General features: G+C 56.1%; 1 protein-coding gene and 1 long non-coding RNA gene across 2 annotated transcripts in view; one reads left to right on the top strand and one right to left on the bottom strand.

The window, feature by feature from the left end:
• Nucleotides 1-493: 493 nt before the first annotated feature.
• LOC133362205 (uncharacterized) lies at nt 494-2,014 on the bottom strand. The gene is made up of 3 exons (XR_009757468.1): nt 1,882-2,014; nt 1,238-1,382; nt 494-585 (listed from the first exon to the last, which is right to left on the bottom strand). It is a non-coding gene; the product is annotated as an uncharacterized LOC133362205 (long non-coding RNA).
• A 2,570-nt stretch (nt 2,015-4,584) lies between these two features.
• LOC133362208 (adhesion G protein-coupled receptor L3-like) overlaps nt 4,585-18,963 on the top strand; it is a 30,523-nt gene continuing 16,144 nt past the window's right edge. Inside the window, exons 1-8 of the mRNA XM_061581148.1 lie at nt 4,585-5,022; nt 6,408-6,639; nt 8,631-8,826; nt 10,155-10,279; nt 12,788-13,059; nt 14,768-15,332; nt 17,681-17,784; nt 18,155-18,317. Coding sequence (XP_061437132.1) covers nt 6,564-6,639; nt 8,631-8,826; nt 10,155-10,279; nt 12,788-13,059; nt 14,768-15,332; nt 17,681-17,784; nt 18,155-18,317 — 1,501 coding nt within the window. The 5' untranslated portion in view covers nt 4,585-5,022; nt 6,408-6,563. The remainder of the gene's footprint in view (nt 5,023-6,407; nt 6,640-8,630; nt 8,827-10,154; nt 10,280-12,787; nt 13,060-14,767; nt 15,333-17,680; nt 17,785-18,154; nt 18,318-18,963) is intronic.

Below are 18,963 nucleotides of genomic sequence, written 5' to 3'. Positions count from 1 at the left end.
TGTAGCTTGTGTTGTGTCGCTGAAGAGTGTTGCTCCCAAGACAACGTCTGCGACCGAGTTGGACTCGACACACTTGGACCCGCCGCCGGGTTCATAGAGCAGCGTAGCGCTAACCGCTACACCACCGCTACCCATCGCGCTGTGGGGGTCACCTTGGTCTCGATGTTGCGTCCTCTCAGTGCCGAGCGGACGAAGCGCAGCACGCAGTCCACCAGCCCCTCGCCCTTCCACGTGCTCAGCCGTCCGTCCGGATCTGCCGAGCTCAACTCCCTGCAATGTCACCGCCGTGACGTGAACCCCCGACGTTCCCTGTCGCGTCCACCGCGTGACGTCGCGTCAACCGCGGCGTTCCCCGTCACGTCCACCACGAAATCACCGCCCCTTACCGTAGGCACGTCAAGGCGTTGCAGAATGCCGCGGAAGGCGAGGCGGACGAGCCGGGTGGGGAGGTTGAGGCGGGCAAGTCTCCAAAGTTGCTCCTCCAGCCGCTCTCTGGCACCAGCACGTGCTCCACCAGCGCCGGGAGGCAAAGCTCCACCAGCGCAGCCCTCAGAAACTCATGGCGCGACAGGTTCCACAGCGTGCCTGGGGTAGGGGTGGCGAGGGTGGGTGGTGAGCGTGGGTGGTGAGCGTGGGTGGTGAGTGTGGGTGGCGAGGGTGGGTGGCGAGTGTGGGTGGTGAGTGTGGGTGGTGAGTGTGGATGGTGAGCGTGGGTGGTGAGCGTGGGTGGCGAGCGTGGGTGGCGAGCGTGGGTGGCGAGTGTGGGTGGCGAGGGTGGGTGGCGAGTGTGGGTGGCGAGGGTGGATGGTGAGTGGGTGGAGCGTGGGTGGTGAGCGTGGGTGGCGAGCGTGGGTGGCGAGCGTGGGTGGCGAGGGTGGGTGGCGAGGGTGGGTGGCGAGCGTGGGTGGCGAGCGTGGGTGGCGAGCGTGGGTGGCGAGCGTGGGTGGCGAGCGTGGGTGGCGAGCGTGGGTGGTGAGCGTGGGTGGTGAGCGTGGGTGGTGAGCGTGGGTGGTGAGCGTGGGTGGTGAGCGGGTGGTGAGCGTGGGTGGTGAGCGTGGGTGGTGAGCGTGGGTGGTGAGCGTGGGTGGTGAGCGTGGTGGTGAGTGTGGGTGGTGAGTGTGGGTGGTGAGTGTGGGTGGTGAGTGTGGGTGGTGAGGGTGGGTGGTGGTGAGTGTGGGTGGTGTGGGTGGTGAGTGTGGGTGGTGAGTGTGGGTGGTGAGTGTGGGTGGGTTGCTACCGGTGATCTTCTCCAGGGTGTGAGGGTTGTGAGTGCGTCCCAGCAGGCTGGCTAAGGCCGCGAGGCTTCCATTGTTGCTAAATGCCAATGCGCCAGCATGGCTGGAGCTGAGGACTTGCAACATCTCGCATGCAGACGCAAGCACCTGTAGGGGCACGGGGAGGTGAGGAGATGCACAAACAACCGCCATTCGCCAGACCATGTGCACCTTGAGGCCACGTGAAGTGTCAAACGCCCACTGGCAGGAGGTCAAGGGGCAAACCCAGGTGCCACGGGTCAACTGAGATGACCGAGATGACTGGGTAATGCACCACCTGTGCCCCCTACTGTGCCAACTTGCCGTGCTTTAGCCACCCGGCGCTCCGCTCGTTGTTGTGAGCGTCGCTCCTCCGTCCTCCGTTGTTGTTGGAGGGCGACTGCCTCACAGACAAAAATCCCCCGTGTAGCCTTAACAGACTGTAGGAGCAAGTGCTGTGAGCGAGTAGCACCTGTAAAGGCCGGCACGGCACACGAGGGGGTCGGTGGCCAACACCATGCCCTTTGTCGCCCTAGCAGCGATGTTTACACATTTGAGGCTGAGTCGACCTACACACACACACAGACACATATCCTTGTCCCCCCGTGCGCCCCACCCGTGGTCTCACATGGTCGTCCTCCTCACACTCAACGAGCAGCGTGAATATTGAGCGCAGCTTCCCAGCCGCCCACACCACCGCCACCGCCAACTTGTCAGGTTGCTGGCAATCACCGCCACCAACAGCAACACCACAACCACCACCGCCAACAACACCACCACCGCCAACACCACCGCCAACACCAGCACTGCCACCACCGCCACCACCGCCAACAACACCACCACCGCCAACAACACCACCACCACCGCCACCACCGCCAACACCACAACCACCACCGCCAACACCACCACCGCCAACACCGCCACCGCCAACACCGCCACCACCGCCACCACCACCACCACCATCGCCACCACCAACGCCACCACCACCACCGCCAACACCACCGCCAACACCACCAACGCCCCCACCAACACCGCCACCTCCCCCACCCTCCCCCACCGAGAAGCCTCCTCTCTCTCGCTGCCGCCCCCCTCCGGCGGTGTTGGCAGTGGCGGCGGTGGCGGTGCTGGTAAAGAAGCAGCCTCTGAGAGCGCCAATGAAGCCGGACCACCAGCGGCGCGGCAGGGAGCCAAGCGGTGGTGCGGCGGCAGCAGGGGCAGCAGGGGCAGCAGAGACAGCAGCAGGGGCAGCAGGGGCAGCAGCAGGGGCAGCAGCAGCAGGGACAGCAGCAGGGGCAGCAGCAGGGGCAGCAGCAGGGACAGCAGCAGCAGGGACAGCAGCAGGGGCAGCAGCAGGGGCAGCAGCAGGGGCAGCAGCAGCAGGGACAGCAGCAGGGGCAGCAGCAGGGGCAGCAGCAGGGACAGCAGCAGCAGGGACAGCAGCAGCAGGGACAGCAGCAGGGACAGCAGCAGGGGCAGCAGAAGGGGCAGCAGCAGGGACAGCAGCAGCAGGGACAGCAGCAGGGGCAGCAGCAGAGACAGCAGCAGGGGCAGCAGCAGGGACAGCAGCAGCAGGGGCAGCAGCAGGGACAGCAGCAGGGGCAGCAGCAGCAGGGGCAGCAGCAGCAGGAGCAGGGGCAGGGCGTGGAGCGTCAGACAGGAGCGCCGCGGTGGCCATGGTGGTGACAAAGTCCTTCGGCCTGGGAGGGGGGGAGTGGGGGAGAGGTGAGCGTGTGTGTGTGTAGACATTACACACAGACACACACACATTACCACAACAGCAACCGCCATTCGCCACTAAGTGGCGGTGATGTCACCACGACGCTTGTGCCAGGCCACGTGCACCTTGAGGCTGCCACGTGAAGTGTCGAACGCCCGCTGGCAGGAGGTCACGGGGCAGACCCAGCAGGTGCCACGGGTCGACTGACTGAGATGACCGAGATGACTGGCTGATGCACCATCTGTGCCCCCTACTGTACCAACTTGCTGTGCTTTAGCCACCCGGCGCTCCGCTCGTTGTTGTGAGCGTCGCTCCTCCGCCCTCCGTTGTTGTTGGAGGGCGACTGCCTCCAACTGCCCAGTAGCGTCCTTCACGAGCCTCCTCCACTGAGGCCGATCTTGACACCGCTGGTACCAGTCATCGGCAAGTCCACTCAGCTCCACGTCCTCCTGTACCACATCACTCCATCTCTTCTCTAGCCCGTGCCACGCCCGTTTAGCCCCCTCGATCCGGCCGAACAAAAGCTGTTTAGGCATGCGGTGGCTGGGCATGCGGGCTACATGACCCAGCCAACGCAGCCTTGCCTGCCGGAGGAGCTCACCGATGGGACTTTGCCCAGATCTTTCAAGGATTTGTGAGCTCCTCACACAATCCAGCCTATTTAAACCCAACAACCAGCACAACAACCACCACACAAACAACAACCACCACCACACAAACAACAACAACCATCACCACAACAACCACCACAACCACCACCACCACACAAACAACAACCACAACAACAACCACCACCACACAAACAACCATCACCACAACAACCACCACCACACAAACAACAACCACCACAACAACCACCACCACACAAACAACCATCACCACAACAACAACCACCACACAAACAACAACAACCACCACCACACAAACAACAACAACCACCACCACACAAACAACCACCACAACCACCACCACACAAACAACAACCACCACAACAACCACCACACAAACAACCACCACACAAACAACCACCACCACCACAACAACCACCACCACCACAACAACCACCACCACAACAACCACCACCACAACCACTACAACCACAACCACAACAACAACCACCACTACAACCACCACCACAGCAACCACCACCACCACAACCACCACAACAACCACCACCACAACAACCACCACAACAACCACCACCACAACAACCACCACAACAACCACCACAACAACCACCACCACCACAACAACCACCACCACTACAACCACCACCACAACAACCACCACCACAACAACCACCACCACCACCACTACAACCTCCAACCTGGGTGCCGCCATCTTGAACTTGGCGATGGTCTCCGGGTTATGACGTCACCGGGAATCGTTTGTTCGATTCTCATCGATTCTAATCGTTGGTTTGCGCGTCTCTCTCTGCTAATCGATTCCCATCGATTATAATCATCGTTTTGCGTGTCTCCCTCTCTCTGATGATCGATTATCATCGATTACATTATCCGTTCCGCTGGCTCCGTGTGGCTATGAGACGTTGACCACCTCGCCTGGTCTACAGGAGGTCGTGGGTTCGATCCCGACCCTGACCACAACAACCACCACAACCACCACAACAACCACCATAACCACCACAACCACCACCACAACAACCCCCACTACCACCACTACAACTACCACCACAACAACCACCACTACCACCACCACAACAACAACAACCACCACAACAACCACCACTACCACCACCACTACAACCACCACCACAACCACCACCACAAAAACCACCACAACCACCACCAGAACCACAACCACCACAACAACCACCACAACAACCCCCTACTCACAGCACTTGCCCCTACAGCCTGCTAGAGGCTACACGGGGGATCTTTGTCTCTGTGTGTTCATAGCTGCTGCTGCTCACAGCACTTGCCCCTACAGTCTGCTACTACAGGCTACACGGGCATCTTTGTCTTTGCCTTCATAGCTGCTGCTGCTGCTACTACAGCCTGCGCGAGGAGCTGCGTGGTCCGTGTGTGTACGGTACAATGATTCGCGTCTGTGAACCGCTATTAAAACGTAAATAACAATGTTTAAAGCACGGCAACGTCACAATGAAAGCTTAAGGCCCACGAGTAACATAAACAAATCGTTGCAAGTGCACCAATGTGAACGTGAGAGGGCGAGATATGATGGGTAGTCACCAGGCCTCGCCTCACGTCGGGGGACCACGGCCTCGCCTAGCGACTCCGGCCCAACGAGCCGGGCCTGAGATCCAGGCGAGCGCCGAGGCTGAGGCCTAAACAACCCCCTCACCAAGCTCCCAACATTGATCGTTAAAGAATTAATTATTGATTTTTATTAATTCTTTAACGATTAATTTTTGCAAGCGAACAAAATCTAATTGCTCATCAATGCGGCAAAGTCACGTAGGTAAAAAAAATCAATTTTTTATTTTGTTAATGTAATGAATGCGAGTGAGTGATGTATGGTGAATGTGGATATCCGTGTGTATCTTTACAGCACGGGCTGGTTACTGGGGAGACAAAGGCGGCCTTCATAGCTGCTGCTGCTACTCGCTAACAGCACTTGCCCCTACAGTCTGTCAAGGCTACACGGGGCATCTTTGTCTTTGTAAGCTACAGTGACGGCCTTCATAGCTGCTGCTGCTACTCGCTAACAGCACTTGCCCCTACAGTCTCTCTCTGCAGCCTGTTGAGTACATTGACAGCCGTGAGGCTGCGTGTTTCTCTCATCATCATGGTTTGCTAGGAGATGTTAACTACCTCGCCTGGTACGCAGGAGGTCGTGGGTTCTATCCCAACCCTGACGCTTCTACTGTCTGTTTGGAGTTTTGCGGTGTCTCTCTCCGTGGTCGCGTGAAATTTTCTCCACATTTATAGAATCAACGTCGCGCGTTTGGAGACTATTTGGATGCTCGACGTTTCCACGTGGTCATCATTGTGGGTTTTTTGCTTTTATCATTTTCAATTTGTTATCTTTTTAATTAAACATTTCTATGGACGTGACTTTACCGAAAGAACCAAGAATATAACTCAACTACACTTTTATATTACCAAGCTCAGGGCCCACTGAGTGTCTGTGGCTCTTTTTCACAAGTGACCTCACAGCAAGTTGGTTTCTTGCCCGTCTCTACATCGCCTGAAGGCGCGATAACCCACTTATGCCTGGACTTTCTCCCCCGTGGCTGACTTGATTTTTCAAGGAATTATTTTGTCGCTGGTAGTAGACCGGAGTAGGTATGCATGTGCTCATGTTTGCTGAACTTATTTTGCACCGTACGTAGCCAAGGAGTGCTCATCGGAGTCAGGACCATCGTGACAGGTGTAATGGATGATGATGATGATGCAACAGTGACGTCCACTGTAACACTAATGACGATCACACTCTCTCCGTCTCCACCACAGCATTCACCTGACCAAGTACTGAGACTAAAACGACTTCACCGTCTCCAGCAACGCCTTGGAGAAAGTCCTCGCCGGAGGGGTCAGAGGTCAGCGGTTCAGAGGTCACTCTGCCCGACTCCTCCGTCTCCTGCTGCCGACATCGCGCGTGGGTTCACGATGGCCAGCTGGAGACTGCTTCAAGCGCAGCTGCTGCTGCTGCTGCTGGGCGCAAGCGGTTGGCCTCGCGCAACCGGTACGAGGCTCTGTCTTGTTTTAAAAACTTTTGGCGTCATCTGGTCCAACCCATGTGAGACTAGGCTCTAAGGAAAGCTGTCTCGGGTGTGGACCAATCAACCTCAAGGACAGTGCACATTATCAGAGTTATGTTTTTTGTTTGCATTATGACTGCAGGTATTGTGGTCTATGCAAACATGACTCCTTGTAAAAAGGTGTCAGTTTTGTTGCCAGATAGAAGGGTAAAAAACCAATTATCATATTTTTACTGGCAAATGAGTTTCCCATAGTTTATTGAACCAGTTAAGGCGCCCACTGAGATTTTTATTATATATTATAGCTCTTTGTCAGAAGCGACCTGGTGATCGCAGGTTATAGCTCCACAAAGTGGCTTATTGGCACGTGCACATTTATAGTAGTGGCCAAATACTTTCATCATCATCGTCGTCATCGTCGCGAGACATAAACCGGAGGACCCGGAGAAAAACGAACGCGACCACGGGGAGGGAGACATGCAAACTTCATGTCTACAGCAGGCATCACGGTCAGGATTGAACCCATGAACCTCCTGCAAAGATAGCGACGGAGTGAGATGAGAAAAAAAAACTGATAGAGACGAGACAACAACGTAGTGAATTGAGAAGTGATGTGCATAAGAGAGGGGCGCCGTGGCGGTGAGATGTTGACCACCTCGCCTGGTACACAGGAGGTCGTGGGTTCGATCCCGACCCGGACACCTGCTGCTGTATATTTGGGGTTTGCGTGTCTCTCTCTCTCTCCGTGGTGAGATGTTAACAACCTCGCCTGGTATACAGGAGGCCGTGGGTTCGATCCCGACTCCTGATGCCTGCCGTATATTTGGAGTTTGCCTGTTCTCCCCGTGGTCACGTGGATTTTTCTCCAGGTCCTCCGGGTGTTCGCTGGACATTTAGAATCAACGTGCGTTTTAGAGTATTTGGCTGCTATAAATGTCCACACGATAAGCCACGTCGTTGAGCTGTATAGCTCGTTCTCTCTCTGGCAGGGCGAGCGATAGCCGTGCAGAGCGCTACAAGTTGAAATCGTTGCTACTGTTGGATTGCAATGGGGGTGTTTGGGTGCTCATCTCATTTGGACATCCTGGAAATCCCACATTGGCGGTGACACTTGTGCATCACAGCAAGCAGCGCCTGGGTTCAAATCCCGACTTGGGCACCTTTCTGCATGGAGTGTGTTGTTGTTGTTGTTTCCAAAGCACGTGCGTACTTTGAACTTCTTTGGCACCGTACGTAGCCCACCGTGCTCATCGGAGTTGTGGGGGAAGGACAACAAACGAAACACAAACTGAAACTTTGGATTCCACCACACAGCAGCAGCAGCAGCAGCGGTAGCAACATCGGCCACTACGGTGAAACCCTGGCAGGACCCTCCTGGACAATAACCCTTGAGACTCTGAGGCGTTTCCTTGGGTAAGCGGGCCAATCATAATAAAAATGATGATGATAACGATAACGACCTCTTGACCTTGTCCCAGAGGTCGTAACCGGGTACCCGATACCCAGCTACCCATACCCGGTCGGGTACGGGTACCCGTTTGCGACCCTGGTGCGGCCTGGTACGGGTACGGGTAGGCCGTGAGTCACTGGTGAGTCACCATTTGTCACTCATTTTCCAACGTCTTGTCTCTTCTCACATTTCAAGTTCCTAGATCAACCCACCCGCGCCTGCAACATGGCTTCATCCCAGAGGTCGCAATCGGGTACCCGATACCCGTACCTTACCCGTACCCAGCCGGGTACGGGTAGGGTACGGGTACAGCCGGGTACGGGTACGGGTATCGGGTACCCGATTGCGACCCTGGTGCGGCCGGGTACGGGTAAGGAATCAAAACCCGTTTGCGACCTCTGACACAGACCTACACACACCTACACACACCTAAACAGACCTACACACACACAGACTGACCTATACACACACGATAACGACCTCTTGACCTTGTCCACCTCCGCCTGTCCGTCCTGTCCGTCGCAGGCTCCGAGTCCCCGGTGCGGCGGGAGCTGTCGTGCGAGGGTCGCCCCGTCGACCTGCGCTGCCCGGGCAGCTACGTCATCGCTGTCAGCTCGGCCTTCTACGGCCGCACCGACGGACAGATCTGCGAGTCCGAGGCGGCCAAGATGCAGAACACGGCCTGCTTGCAGGTCGAGAGCTTCCACATCGTGGCTCGGAGGTGGGCGCCAGTGTCGGGAGCGTGTGTGTGTGTGTGCACGCGCGAGTGTCGTGAGCGCGTGTGTGCGTGTGCGCACGCGCAAGCGTGTGTGTGTGTGTGTGCGCACGCGCGCGAGCGTGTGTGTGTGTGTGAGCGTGCGTGTGTGTGTGTGTGCACGCGCGCGAGCGTGTGTGTGTGGGAGCGTGTGTGTGTGGGAGCGTGTGTGTGTGTGTGCACGCGCGCGAGCGTGTGTGTGTGTGTGAGCGTGTGTGTGTGTGCACGCGCGCGAGCGTGTGTGTGCACGCGCGCGAGCGTGTGTGTGTGTGTGGGAGCGTGTGTGTGTGTGTGTGCACGCGCGCGAGCGTGTGTGTGTGTGTGTGGGAGCGTGTGTGTGTGTGCACGCGCGCGAGCGTGTGTGTGTGTGTGTGTGGGAGCGGTTGTGTAGTTGGCACAGTAAGGGGAGGCACAGTAAGGGGAGGCACAGCCTCTCCCTGTGGTCGCATGGATTTTTCTCTGGCTACAAACGGTGCAAAAGAAAGTCTCCATACATACATAGAGACCCACAGACTCGGATAGAGACCCATAGACTCACACAGACACCCACAGCCTCAGATACCCATAGACTCGCATACATACACGTACATACCTCCAACACAGCATGCACACGTACAAACTCGGGGCACCGGCTACGTGTCACAGTGCGCTAACCCACTCGGCCACCGTCTATCCCTGCCCGCCCCCCCTCCCCCCAGTAAGAATCATAATAATTATAATGAATATGCCAGCCATTTGATAGCCACAAAGGGCCTGATTCTCATCATCACCCTCTCACAGGAGGATCCTGCACTGGGGATGCTTGGCCCAGCAGTGGCCGAGAGTCGCGGCACCGGTGTGTGTGTGTCTGTGTGTGTGTGTGTCTGTGTGTGTCTGTGTGTGTCTGTGTGTGTCTGTGTGTGTGTGTGTGTCTGTGTGGAGGGAGCGGCAGTGTAGCGGTTAGCGCGCTGCGCTATGAACCTGGTGAACCGGGTTCAATTCCCGCTCACGGCCAGCACCAGTGACGATTATCTGAAATGGTCCCGGGCCTCTCCTAGGTCGACTCAGCCTTGGTGCAATGTGTAAACATCGCCACTAGGGAGACAAAGGGCGTGGTGTTGGCCACCCACCCCCTCGTGTGCCGTGCTGGCCTTCATAGGTGCTGGCTAACAGCACTTGCCCCAACAGTCTGTTACAGGCTACACGGGGGATCTTTGTCTTTTGTTTTGTGTGGGCGGGGGGGTTAACGCGCGTGCTCGTTACCCCCCCTCCTCTTCCTCTCTACGCCGCTCCGCTCCCCCTGCCCCCCCCCGCAGGTGCAACAACAGGACGTGGTGCCACGTCGTCGCTGGCAACGAGCTGTTTGCGGACCCCTGTCCCGGGACGTACAAGTACCTGGAGGTTTGGTACAAGTGCGTCCCCTACAGTGAGTACTTGCGGAGCGCGCACACGCACACGCACACACACGCACGCACATGCACGCACACGCACGCACACACGCGCACGCACACACGCACACACACGCACGGACGCATACGCGGGCAAAGATCGCCCCCCCCGTAACGCCCTTTGACAGGCTGTCGGGGCAAGCACCGATGAAGGCTGGTACGGCACATGAGGGGGTGTGAGTGGCCAGCACCACGCCCGGCCGTCTTTGTCTCCCCAGTGCTAGCGATGTTTACGCACTGCACCAGGCAACCGAGGGGAGGCCCATGACGGGTTTAAACAATCGTCACTGATGTTGGGCGTGAGCACGAATTTAACTCGGGTTACCGGGTTCAAAGCTCAGCGTGCTAATCGCTTGCAGTCCACCACTGACCCGTACATTTTTTTGTTTGCACCTGCGGACTGGAAGATATTCGGTGTGATTACGAAACACACAAACATATGTACCACGCTTAGCTTGAGACACAGCTGATAAAACCAAAGAATTCAATTGTGTGCGCTCACCAAAAGTTATGCAGGTTGTAAATAAATATTTATTATGAAATCGAATCAACGCTTTCTTAACAGTTTTCGGCGTTAATTGACAGCATGGCGATTATGTGACATCGTCATTGCCTTGTTTCGTGTAATTGTTGACCGCATTTCTGGCGTAACTGTCAGCGCTGTGCGTTCATGAGCCTTATAGACTGCATTGATTACAATAGAACTAACACGCTAAATACGAGTACTACAACGTTATTGGAAATTCGTCCTATTGTGAAATTTGATGTCGTATCGTGAAAAAATATTTTGCGGCAATCCCAGTAACAACACCTTCGGTTGAAATTCGTTTAGGCTAGGCCTCAGCGCATCCTGGGAAACCCCACAATCCTCTGCATGCCCGCTGTTTCTGTGAAAAAGCTGAATGGCCTGTGTTCACGACGCTTTCATTTCAGCCAAGTGTTTAACCGACGTGCGACGATGAATCTGTCGATTTATGCCACACACAGTAAGCCCCCGATGCACATGCCACGTGTGTGTTTAAGAATCGCGATCGTTCCCTGTGGACATTCGGCTTCGTCAGGCTCTGCTGCGACACAGACGGCACCTATGTTGACACACACCCATCAGTACACGTGTCACGTGAGGTTATATCCGGGTCGTTGACGGATTACAACTCGTCACAATTATTGGCTCTACCGGTCCTGGTCCATAGCCAATGGGGGGAAGCCTAGGGGCGTGGCCCTGACGTGATGGGATGGTGACAGCTGTTTGTAGAGGATTGGTTCTGCTGGCTTTGGCCACAGCCAATGGGGGGACGAGTCAGGGGCGTGGTCCCAGGAGCCTACGATGGAGTCTGGAAGATTCCATGGAGGCTAACCAGGATTGGTGGAAAGGTACCACGTGACCCGGGTATTAAATAGGGGTGGAGACGAACGACACGTGGTCAGAACTGGAACGAACGGAGGAGGAGGCCACGCGAGAACGGGGGTCCAGGCTGCCACGTGGTCTAGGCTGCCACGTGGTCCAGGCTGCCACGTGGTCCAGGCTGCCACGTGGCAGTGTCTCTCTCTATCCCTCTCACGCTGCCTGTCAGCAGCGTGAAGGAATGCTGTAATGAAAAGTGAATAAAGACCGGATCCCAGAAGTCGCTTCAACGACCTCTATTACACACGCATGCAAACGGTGGCGAGATGTTAACTACCTCGCTTGCTATACAGGAGGTCATGGGTTCCATCCCGACCCTGACGCCTGCTGTATATTTAGAGTTTGCGTGTCTCTCTCTCATCATCATCACGGTGGCTAGGAGATGTTAACTACCTCGCCTGGTACGCAGGAGGTCGTGGGTTCGATCACCAACCTTGACACCTGCTCTATATTTGGAGTCTGCGTGTCTCATCATCATCATCACGGTGGCTAGGAGATGTTAACTACCTCGCCTGCTATACAGGAGGTCGTGGGTTGGATCCCGACCCTGACGCCTGCTGCTGTATATTTGGAGTTTGCATGTCTCTCTCTCATCATCATCACGGTGGCTAGGAGATGTTAACTACCTCGCCTGGTACGCAGGAGGTCGTGGGTTCGATCACCAACCTTGACACCTGCTCTATATTTGGAGTCTGCGTGTCTCATCATCATCATCACGGTGGCTAGGAGATGTTAACTACCTTGCCTGCTATACAGGAGGTCGTGGGTTCGATCCCGGCCCTGAGGCCTGTATACTTGGAAGCTTGCATGTTTTCCCCCTGCGGTCGTGTGGAGTGCTCTCCGGGTCCTCCAGTTTCCCCCTCCGCGTTTAGAATCGACGTCGCGCGTTTCGAGTACTCGGACACCGCTGTACATTTCCACGTGATAAGTCACTTTCGTTGAGCTGCCATTGTGTGCGGCGAGGTTGCTTCTGCAAAAGAGTTACGTAGCTCAGTGGGCCTTTTATAGTATATCGACTAGGGAGCAGCCGCGAATGATGCTTGACCCGACCGTCCGTCCATCCGTTCGTTCGTCTGTCCCCCGTTCCCCGTGGCAGTCTTCCCCTGCCCGGGCAGCATCCGCCTTGTTGACGAGGCCTTGCACCTCCTGCAGGCGAAGCAGAAGGCCGGCTCGTGGTGCCGCGACCCGCTGCGTGCCGACGACAAGGTGTACTTCATGCCGTGGTCGCCCCACCGCACCAAGAAGCTCGTGGAGTACGCCTCCCTCCAGGACATGGCGGCCGGGCTGCCGCTCACCAACTACCAGCTGCCGCACCGAGTGGACGGCACGGGCTTTGTGGTGTACGACGGAGCCGTGTTCTTCAACAAGGTCGGTGCCCGGCGCGGCGGAGAGATGTTGGCCACCTGATTTAGAATCCATGCACGTTTAGAGCGATTGGCTGCTGTTACGTCGCCACGTGATAAGCCACTTTGTGTGGTGAGCTGCAATTGCCAGGTCGTTGGCATACATAACGTGGTTGACCAATAGGGAGCCTAAATGTTTCTAACCGGCGAAGATGCTCCATTAGGGGGGTGCACGTTTTGCAAGCGTAGAGAAGGGAGGAAATTACCGTGGCCGAGAAGACCTGGAGCTTCATGCGGAGCGAGAGACCAGGTAGCTTCCACACAGCGTAATGCAGCCGATGAAAAGATAATGGCGCTCAACTGATTTGGAGTGAGACCTCTGCTGTTAAGCTGGAGCCGGTCATGAGCACACTGCCCAGGTATGGGAAACTCTCCACTCTCTCCACTACTGCCCCATCACCGATTGTGAGTTGTGGGAGTGGATTGTCCGATGGTACAAAATACCCAGGCAGGTGCTTAGTTTTGGTGGGGCTGATTATAAGTCCCCACCTCTTAGTGGCAAGTTCCAGGTTCAGCAGCAGTGCCTCCAACTCCACCTCTGAGTGAGCAGCAATCACCAGAGCATCGGCATACATAACATGGTTGACCAATAGGGGTCTATCCCTTGACCGCACCCGGGCATCGATCAGCCTCCCATTGTATCTGTACCAGATGGAAATTCCTCCGGTACAGCTATTGAAGGCTTCACGAACTACGTGGTCGAAATAGATGCTAAATCATGTTGGAGCCAGAGGACATCCCTGTCGCACCCAAAGGTGTACAGGGAATGGCTCTGACTCCTGGCCACGTAGTTTTACCCGGGCCCGCTCACCATCATGAAGGTCCTTAATGAGCGTGAGCAGAGGGTCAGGGACTCCGAAAGCACGAAGAACAACCCAGAGCCCAGGCCTACTGATGGTATCATAGGCCTTGACCAGGTCAATGAAGCAGAGATGTAGGTCTTGTTGGAATTCCCTACACTTCTGCTGTAGTAGACGGACAGAAAATATGGCATCTGTGTAGGACCGCCCTTTACTGAAACCACATTGGGGCTCCGCAAGCCTCTCCTCAGCGTGCCTAGCAAGGCGATGTTGAATAATCCTTGCCAAGACCTTTCCCGGCACACTGAGGAGTGAGATTCTCCTGTAGTTGTTACTGAGGAGTGAGATTCTCCTGTAGTTGTTACAGTCTGTGCGGTCCCCCTTCTGAAAAAAGGGGGACCACCAGGGCATCCTTCCAATCCTGCGGAACCCGTCCAGCGGTCCAGACTGTTGTTATGATGTCATATAGGGCAGTCACGCTCACACGCTCAGACACTCAAACACCTTCGCACCTTCACCTCCACTCTCCCTCACACACTGTGAGGAGCGTGCCCCCGCACTTCACTTGTGCTCATCAAAGACAAATATCCCCCGTAAAGCCTTCAACACACTGTTGGGGCAAGTGCTGTTAGCGAGCAGCACCTATGATGGCCGGCGCAGCGTACGAGGGGGTGCTGTGGCCAACACCACCACGCCCGGATCTTTCACGCTCACACCTTCACCCACTCACACACGCACACACTCCCACTCTCCTCTCCCCCCCTCTCACTCCCTTTCCTCTCCCGACCCCCTCTCCCCACCCCCTCTCCCTCACACACACACCCACCTCTCCGCCACACACACACACACGCTCACCTGACCTCCCCCTCGCAGGAGCGAACGCGCAGAATCGTCAAGTTCGACCTGGGCACGCGTGTCAAGAGCGGCGAGGCGGTCGTCCCCAACGCCAACTACTACGACACGTCGCCCTACCGCTGGGGCGGCAGGTCCGACATGGACCTGGCGGCCGACGAGAACGGCCTGTGGGTCATCTACGCCACGGAGCAGAACGAGGGGCGCGTGGTGGTGAGCCGCTTGAACCCGTACACGCTGCGCGTCGAGGCCTCCTTTGAGACGGCCTACGACAAACGCTCGGCCTCCGACGCCTTCATGGCGTGCGGCGTCCTCTACGTCCTGCGCTCGACCTACGAGGACGACGGCGACGGAGGGGCCAACGGCACCGGCGGAGGAGGAGGAGAGGGGGGGACGAGCGACCGCATCGACTACGTGTACGACACCAACTCGCGACGGGATGCGCGCGTCGCCATCCCGTTCCCCAACCCGTTCCAGTTCATCGCGTCGGTGCAGTACAACCCGCGCGACGGCGCCCTCTACGTGTGGGACAACCACCACGTGCTGCGCTACACGCTGCACTTCGGCACGCGGGATCCCACTGCAGGTGAGCGGAAGGGTGAGGCGGCGACGTGGGGGTGGGTTGGAGGAGTGGGGGGGGTGTAGAAGGGTGGGTGGTGGGGAGCGGTAGCGTAGCGGTGGGATTGCAGTCAAGAGTCCCGCTGTGTCTCGCAGTCCTACGGCGGTGTCGATGGAATTATCACAACAATAATAATGGTGGTGAGAATAAAAATAAATTTGCTTGCTCATGTCACTGCTGGTGGAAGGGATTCTACTCGAGGGAGCTCTAGAGAGGGTACTTGGCCTACTCTTCCACACTGGCCAGACTCCTTTGAGAGGCGGGAGTACGGGGACACACTTTGACCCAACATAGCGACCTACCCATCGAATACCAGGTGAGGTAGTTGACATCTCAACACGGAGAGAGAGAGAGACACGCAAACCCCAAATATACAACAGCAGGTGTCAGGTTCGGGACCGAACCCACGACTTCCTGTATACCAGGCGAGGTAGTTAACATCTCACCACGGAGAGAGATGTTCCATTAGAGCGGAGCACGATTTGCAAGCATAGAGAAGAGAGTTTAGTTGGTTGTCAACAGACACTCGCTATTGCATTCACATTCGTCACAACGACTCAAAAGTGATTTTCCTGCTCAGAAAGAGCGTTGAGGCATGTGCGCTCATCTCCCGCTTACAACCCTGAGCCAGCGGTGGGAATTCCACCTTCCTATGGCGGGGACAAGTCTATCGCACAGGACAGTGTAATTCCATTCAGAGTGAGTGATTAAATCCAGCTGCTCGTTCAAAACTGACCAGAGGGTAGGAATACCTTTTGAACCAGAGGTAGGACCCATCTGTGGCCTGTGGCTTCACTTCACAAGGCACACAGCCGCATGAGGCCAACTACAGACGATTGTTATCCATCGCCGTGGGCAGTTTTTCTTCGTGGCACTAATCGTTAAACGACGCAGCGCTCTCAAGTCGCTCCCATCACCGCCTCGTCTTGTTTTCTGTGTGCAGCAACTTCACTCAGGGTGACCTCGTAAGAGTAAAACTCTTAAATTGGGGCATGGGTTCGAAACCAACCCTGATGCCTGCTGTATATTTGGAGTTTGTGTGTTCTCTCTGGTCGTGTGGATTCTTCTTGCACTTGGTTGAGCTATCATTTGTGATATCCAGGTCGCTTCTGAAAAGGAACTACATAGCTCAGTGGGGCCTTACCTGGTAAAATAAAAAGTAGTTTAATAGTTTTGTTTAAATTCGGGGAAAAACCTTGCTCCACACCTTTTCAACATGACCACTTACAGTACGTTCGTTTCCTTACAACCTTGCAGTAACAGGATGGACTGAGGTGTTTGAAGTCCTGTTCGGCCCTCGGTGCGCGACAGATTCCCCAGTCATTCATTCCTCCCCACCCTCTCGTCTCCCCTCCTCGCCCCCCCGGCCACCGCCCCTCACCCAACTTTATCTGGAATGTTCTGGAAAATAGGTAAATTTAAAAATACCACTGTCCTGGTCACAAAAGCAAAGTTTGTTGGGAATAATAGCCATTTTCTGTACTTTTAGGCAGAAGCAATTAGGAAATATCGCTTACTACCCAGGAACAAAAACGAATTGTTACACAGTGTTATCAGAGCACGTTTATTTGCATGTTTAGCACAAGTACCGTGGGTGATTGTTGCAGACTTGATTCCTTGCAAAAGGCATCGTCTATTTGGGGTTTCAACATCTGAACACCTCCTGTTTGATTGCAAGAAAGGGGTGAAACCTGTTCTTGTTTTTCACACAGTGACCGACTTTGTTCGATGGTAGTGATCGGGGCAGTATGTGTGCGTACGTTGGAACTTTCTTCCGCGCCCTACGTAGCCGACTGCATTAATCGGAGGTGCGTCAGGAGTCCTCCTTGTAGCCCCCCCCCCCCCCCCCACGGGTCGAACTATGAGGCGGCACAAACTTTGAACTCTTCGGGACACCGGGGATGCCCTTCCTGAAACCGGGAACCTTCGTCAACGGTTACTCACCGGTGACTCACGGCCTACCCGTACCGTACCCGAAATGAGTGACAAACGGTTACTCACCAGTGACTCACGGCCTACCCGTACCCGTACCTGGCCGCACCAGGGTTGCAAACGGCTACCCGTACCCGTACCCGGCCGGGTACGAGTAGCCGGGTATCGGGTAGGGTACGGGTATCGGGTACCCGGTTGCGACCTCTGACGTTCGTCCAATCCAGGACATTTGGGAGCTCTGTGCCGCTGCTCTTGGGTTGTGAATGTTTGTGCGTTGAACTGTTTTCGCGCCGCACGTAGCCAACCGTCGATTGTGTAAATGTCAGTTGGTCGCGCCCGTGTCCTCAATATGGCCGTTGTTCTTTGTGTTACCCACAATGCAGTGCACGAGATTTCGACGATAGGGCCTTCCAGCGGAGGCAGCACCGCAAGTCCTCCGCGTAGCCACGTGGCAATGGTGCCGCCCATCCCTACGCAACTGCCTCAGGTAACGGTGGTGGTGGTGGTAGCAGCAATAGTGTTGGCAGTAGTGGCGGTGGTGGTGATGATGGTGGGGAGCAGTGGTGTAGCGGCTAGCGCTACGCTGCGCTACGAACCCGGCGACCCGAGTTTGATTCCCGCTCACGGCCAACACCGCTAGCGATTATTTGAACCGGTCCCAGGACTCCTCTCCTAGGTCGAATCAGCCTCAAATAAGTACCTGGCGCGGAGTGTAAGAACATGGTAGTGGTGGCGAGCGGTGGCGTGGTGGTTGGCGCACTGCACCTCCGATCGGCACGGTTGGCTCCGTACGGTGCGAAAGAGGTTCAACTTACAACACTTGCGCTCGACTCTTCAATGCCGCGTCTCCACCGCAGGACACGACCGACGTGACACCGGGAGACGTGGCGCCCGCTGACGGTGGCCAGGGCAGCACCAGCGTGCCCACATCCTGTCCCCCCACGCTCGCCCACGCCGTCCAGTGGCCCCAGCTGCTGCGGGGCAAGACGGCCGAGAGGCCCTGTCCTGCAGGCGCCGTCGGTGAGTCTGCCCGCCTGCCGCCTCCGCCCATCTCCCTCCGTCTCCCTCCGTCTCCGAGTCTCTGTCTGTTTTTCTATCTGTGTCTCTATCTCTCACATCTCCCTCTGTGTCCGTGTCTCTGTCTCCCACATCTTCCTCTGTGTCAGTGTCTCTATCTGCGTGTGTGTTTCTCTCACGTCTCCCGATGGCTGTAGCTCCATCTTTCTTTCTATTTGTCTGTGTCTGTGTGTGTGTGTCTGTGTGTGTGTGTGTCTGTGTGTGTGTGTGTCTGTGTGTGTCTGTGTTAGTCTGTGTGTGTGTGTCTGTGTGTGTCTGTGTGTGTCTGTGTGTGTGTGTCACTTTTTCTGCCCCCTGTCCCCTCGGTTTCCATTTTTGTGTCTCATGCTCTTATGTCTGTAGACCTCTCTCTGCCTATCTGTTTTTCTCTGTCACCCTCTCTCTGTATTTTTATCTCTTTGTGCCTCTTTGTCTCTCTCTCTCCGGTTGTCTATCTCCTGCTGTCTCAGTCTCTCTTTCTGTATCCCCCCCCCCTACCCGCCCCCCTTTGTCTCGCTGTCTCAGTCTGTGTCGGCCTACACCAGAGACAGCAGCCTTCTTTCTAAAGCTCCCACCTATAGTCAGACTCATCCCCACCAGAGATGAGCCC

Source organism: Lethenteron reissneri, unplaced genomic scaffold, assembly GCF_015708825.2.
Source record: "Lethenteron reissneri isolate LAM-NWPU_2019-01 unplaced genomic scaffold, ASM1570882v1 scaffold_1402, whole genome shotgun sequence".
Taxonomy (NCBI): Eukaryota; Metazoa; Chordata; class Hyperoartia; order Petromyzontiformes; family Petromyzontidae; genus Lethenteron; species Lethenteron reissneri.
Note: the sequence above shows the minus strand (reverse complement) of the source record. Positions and strands in the feature narration are given on the sequence as shown.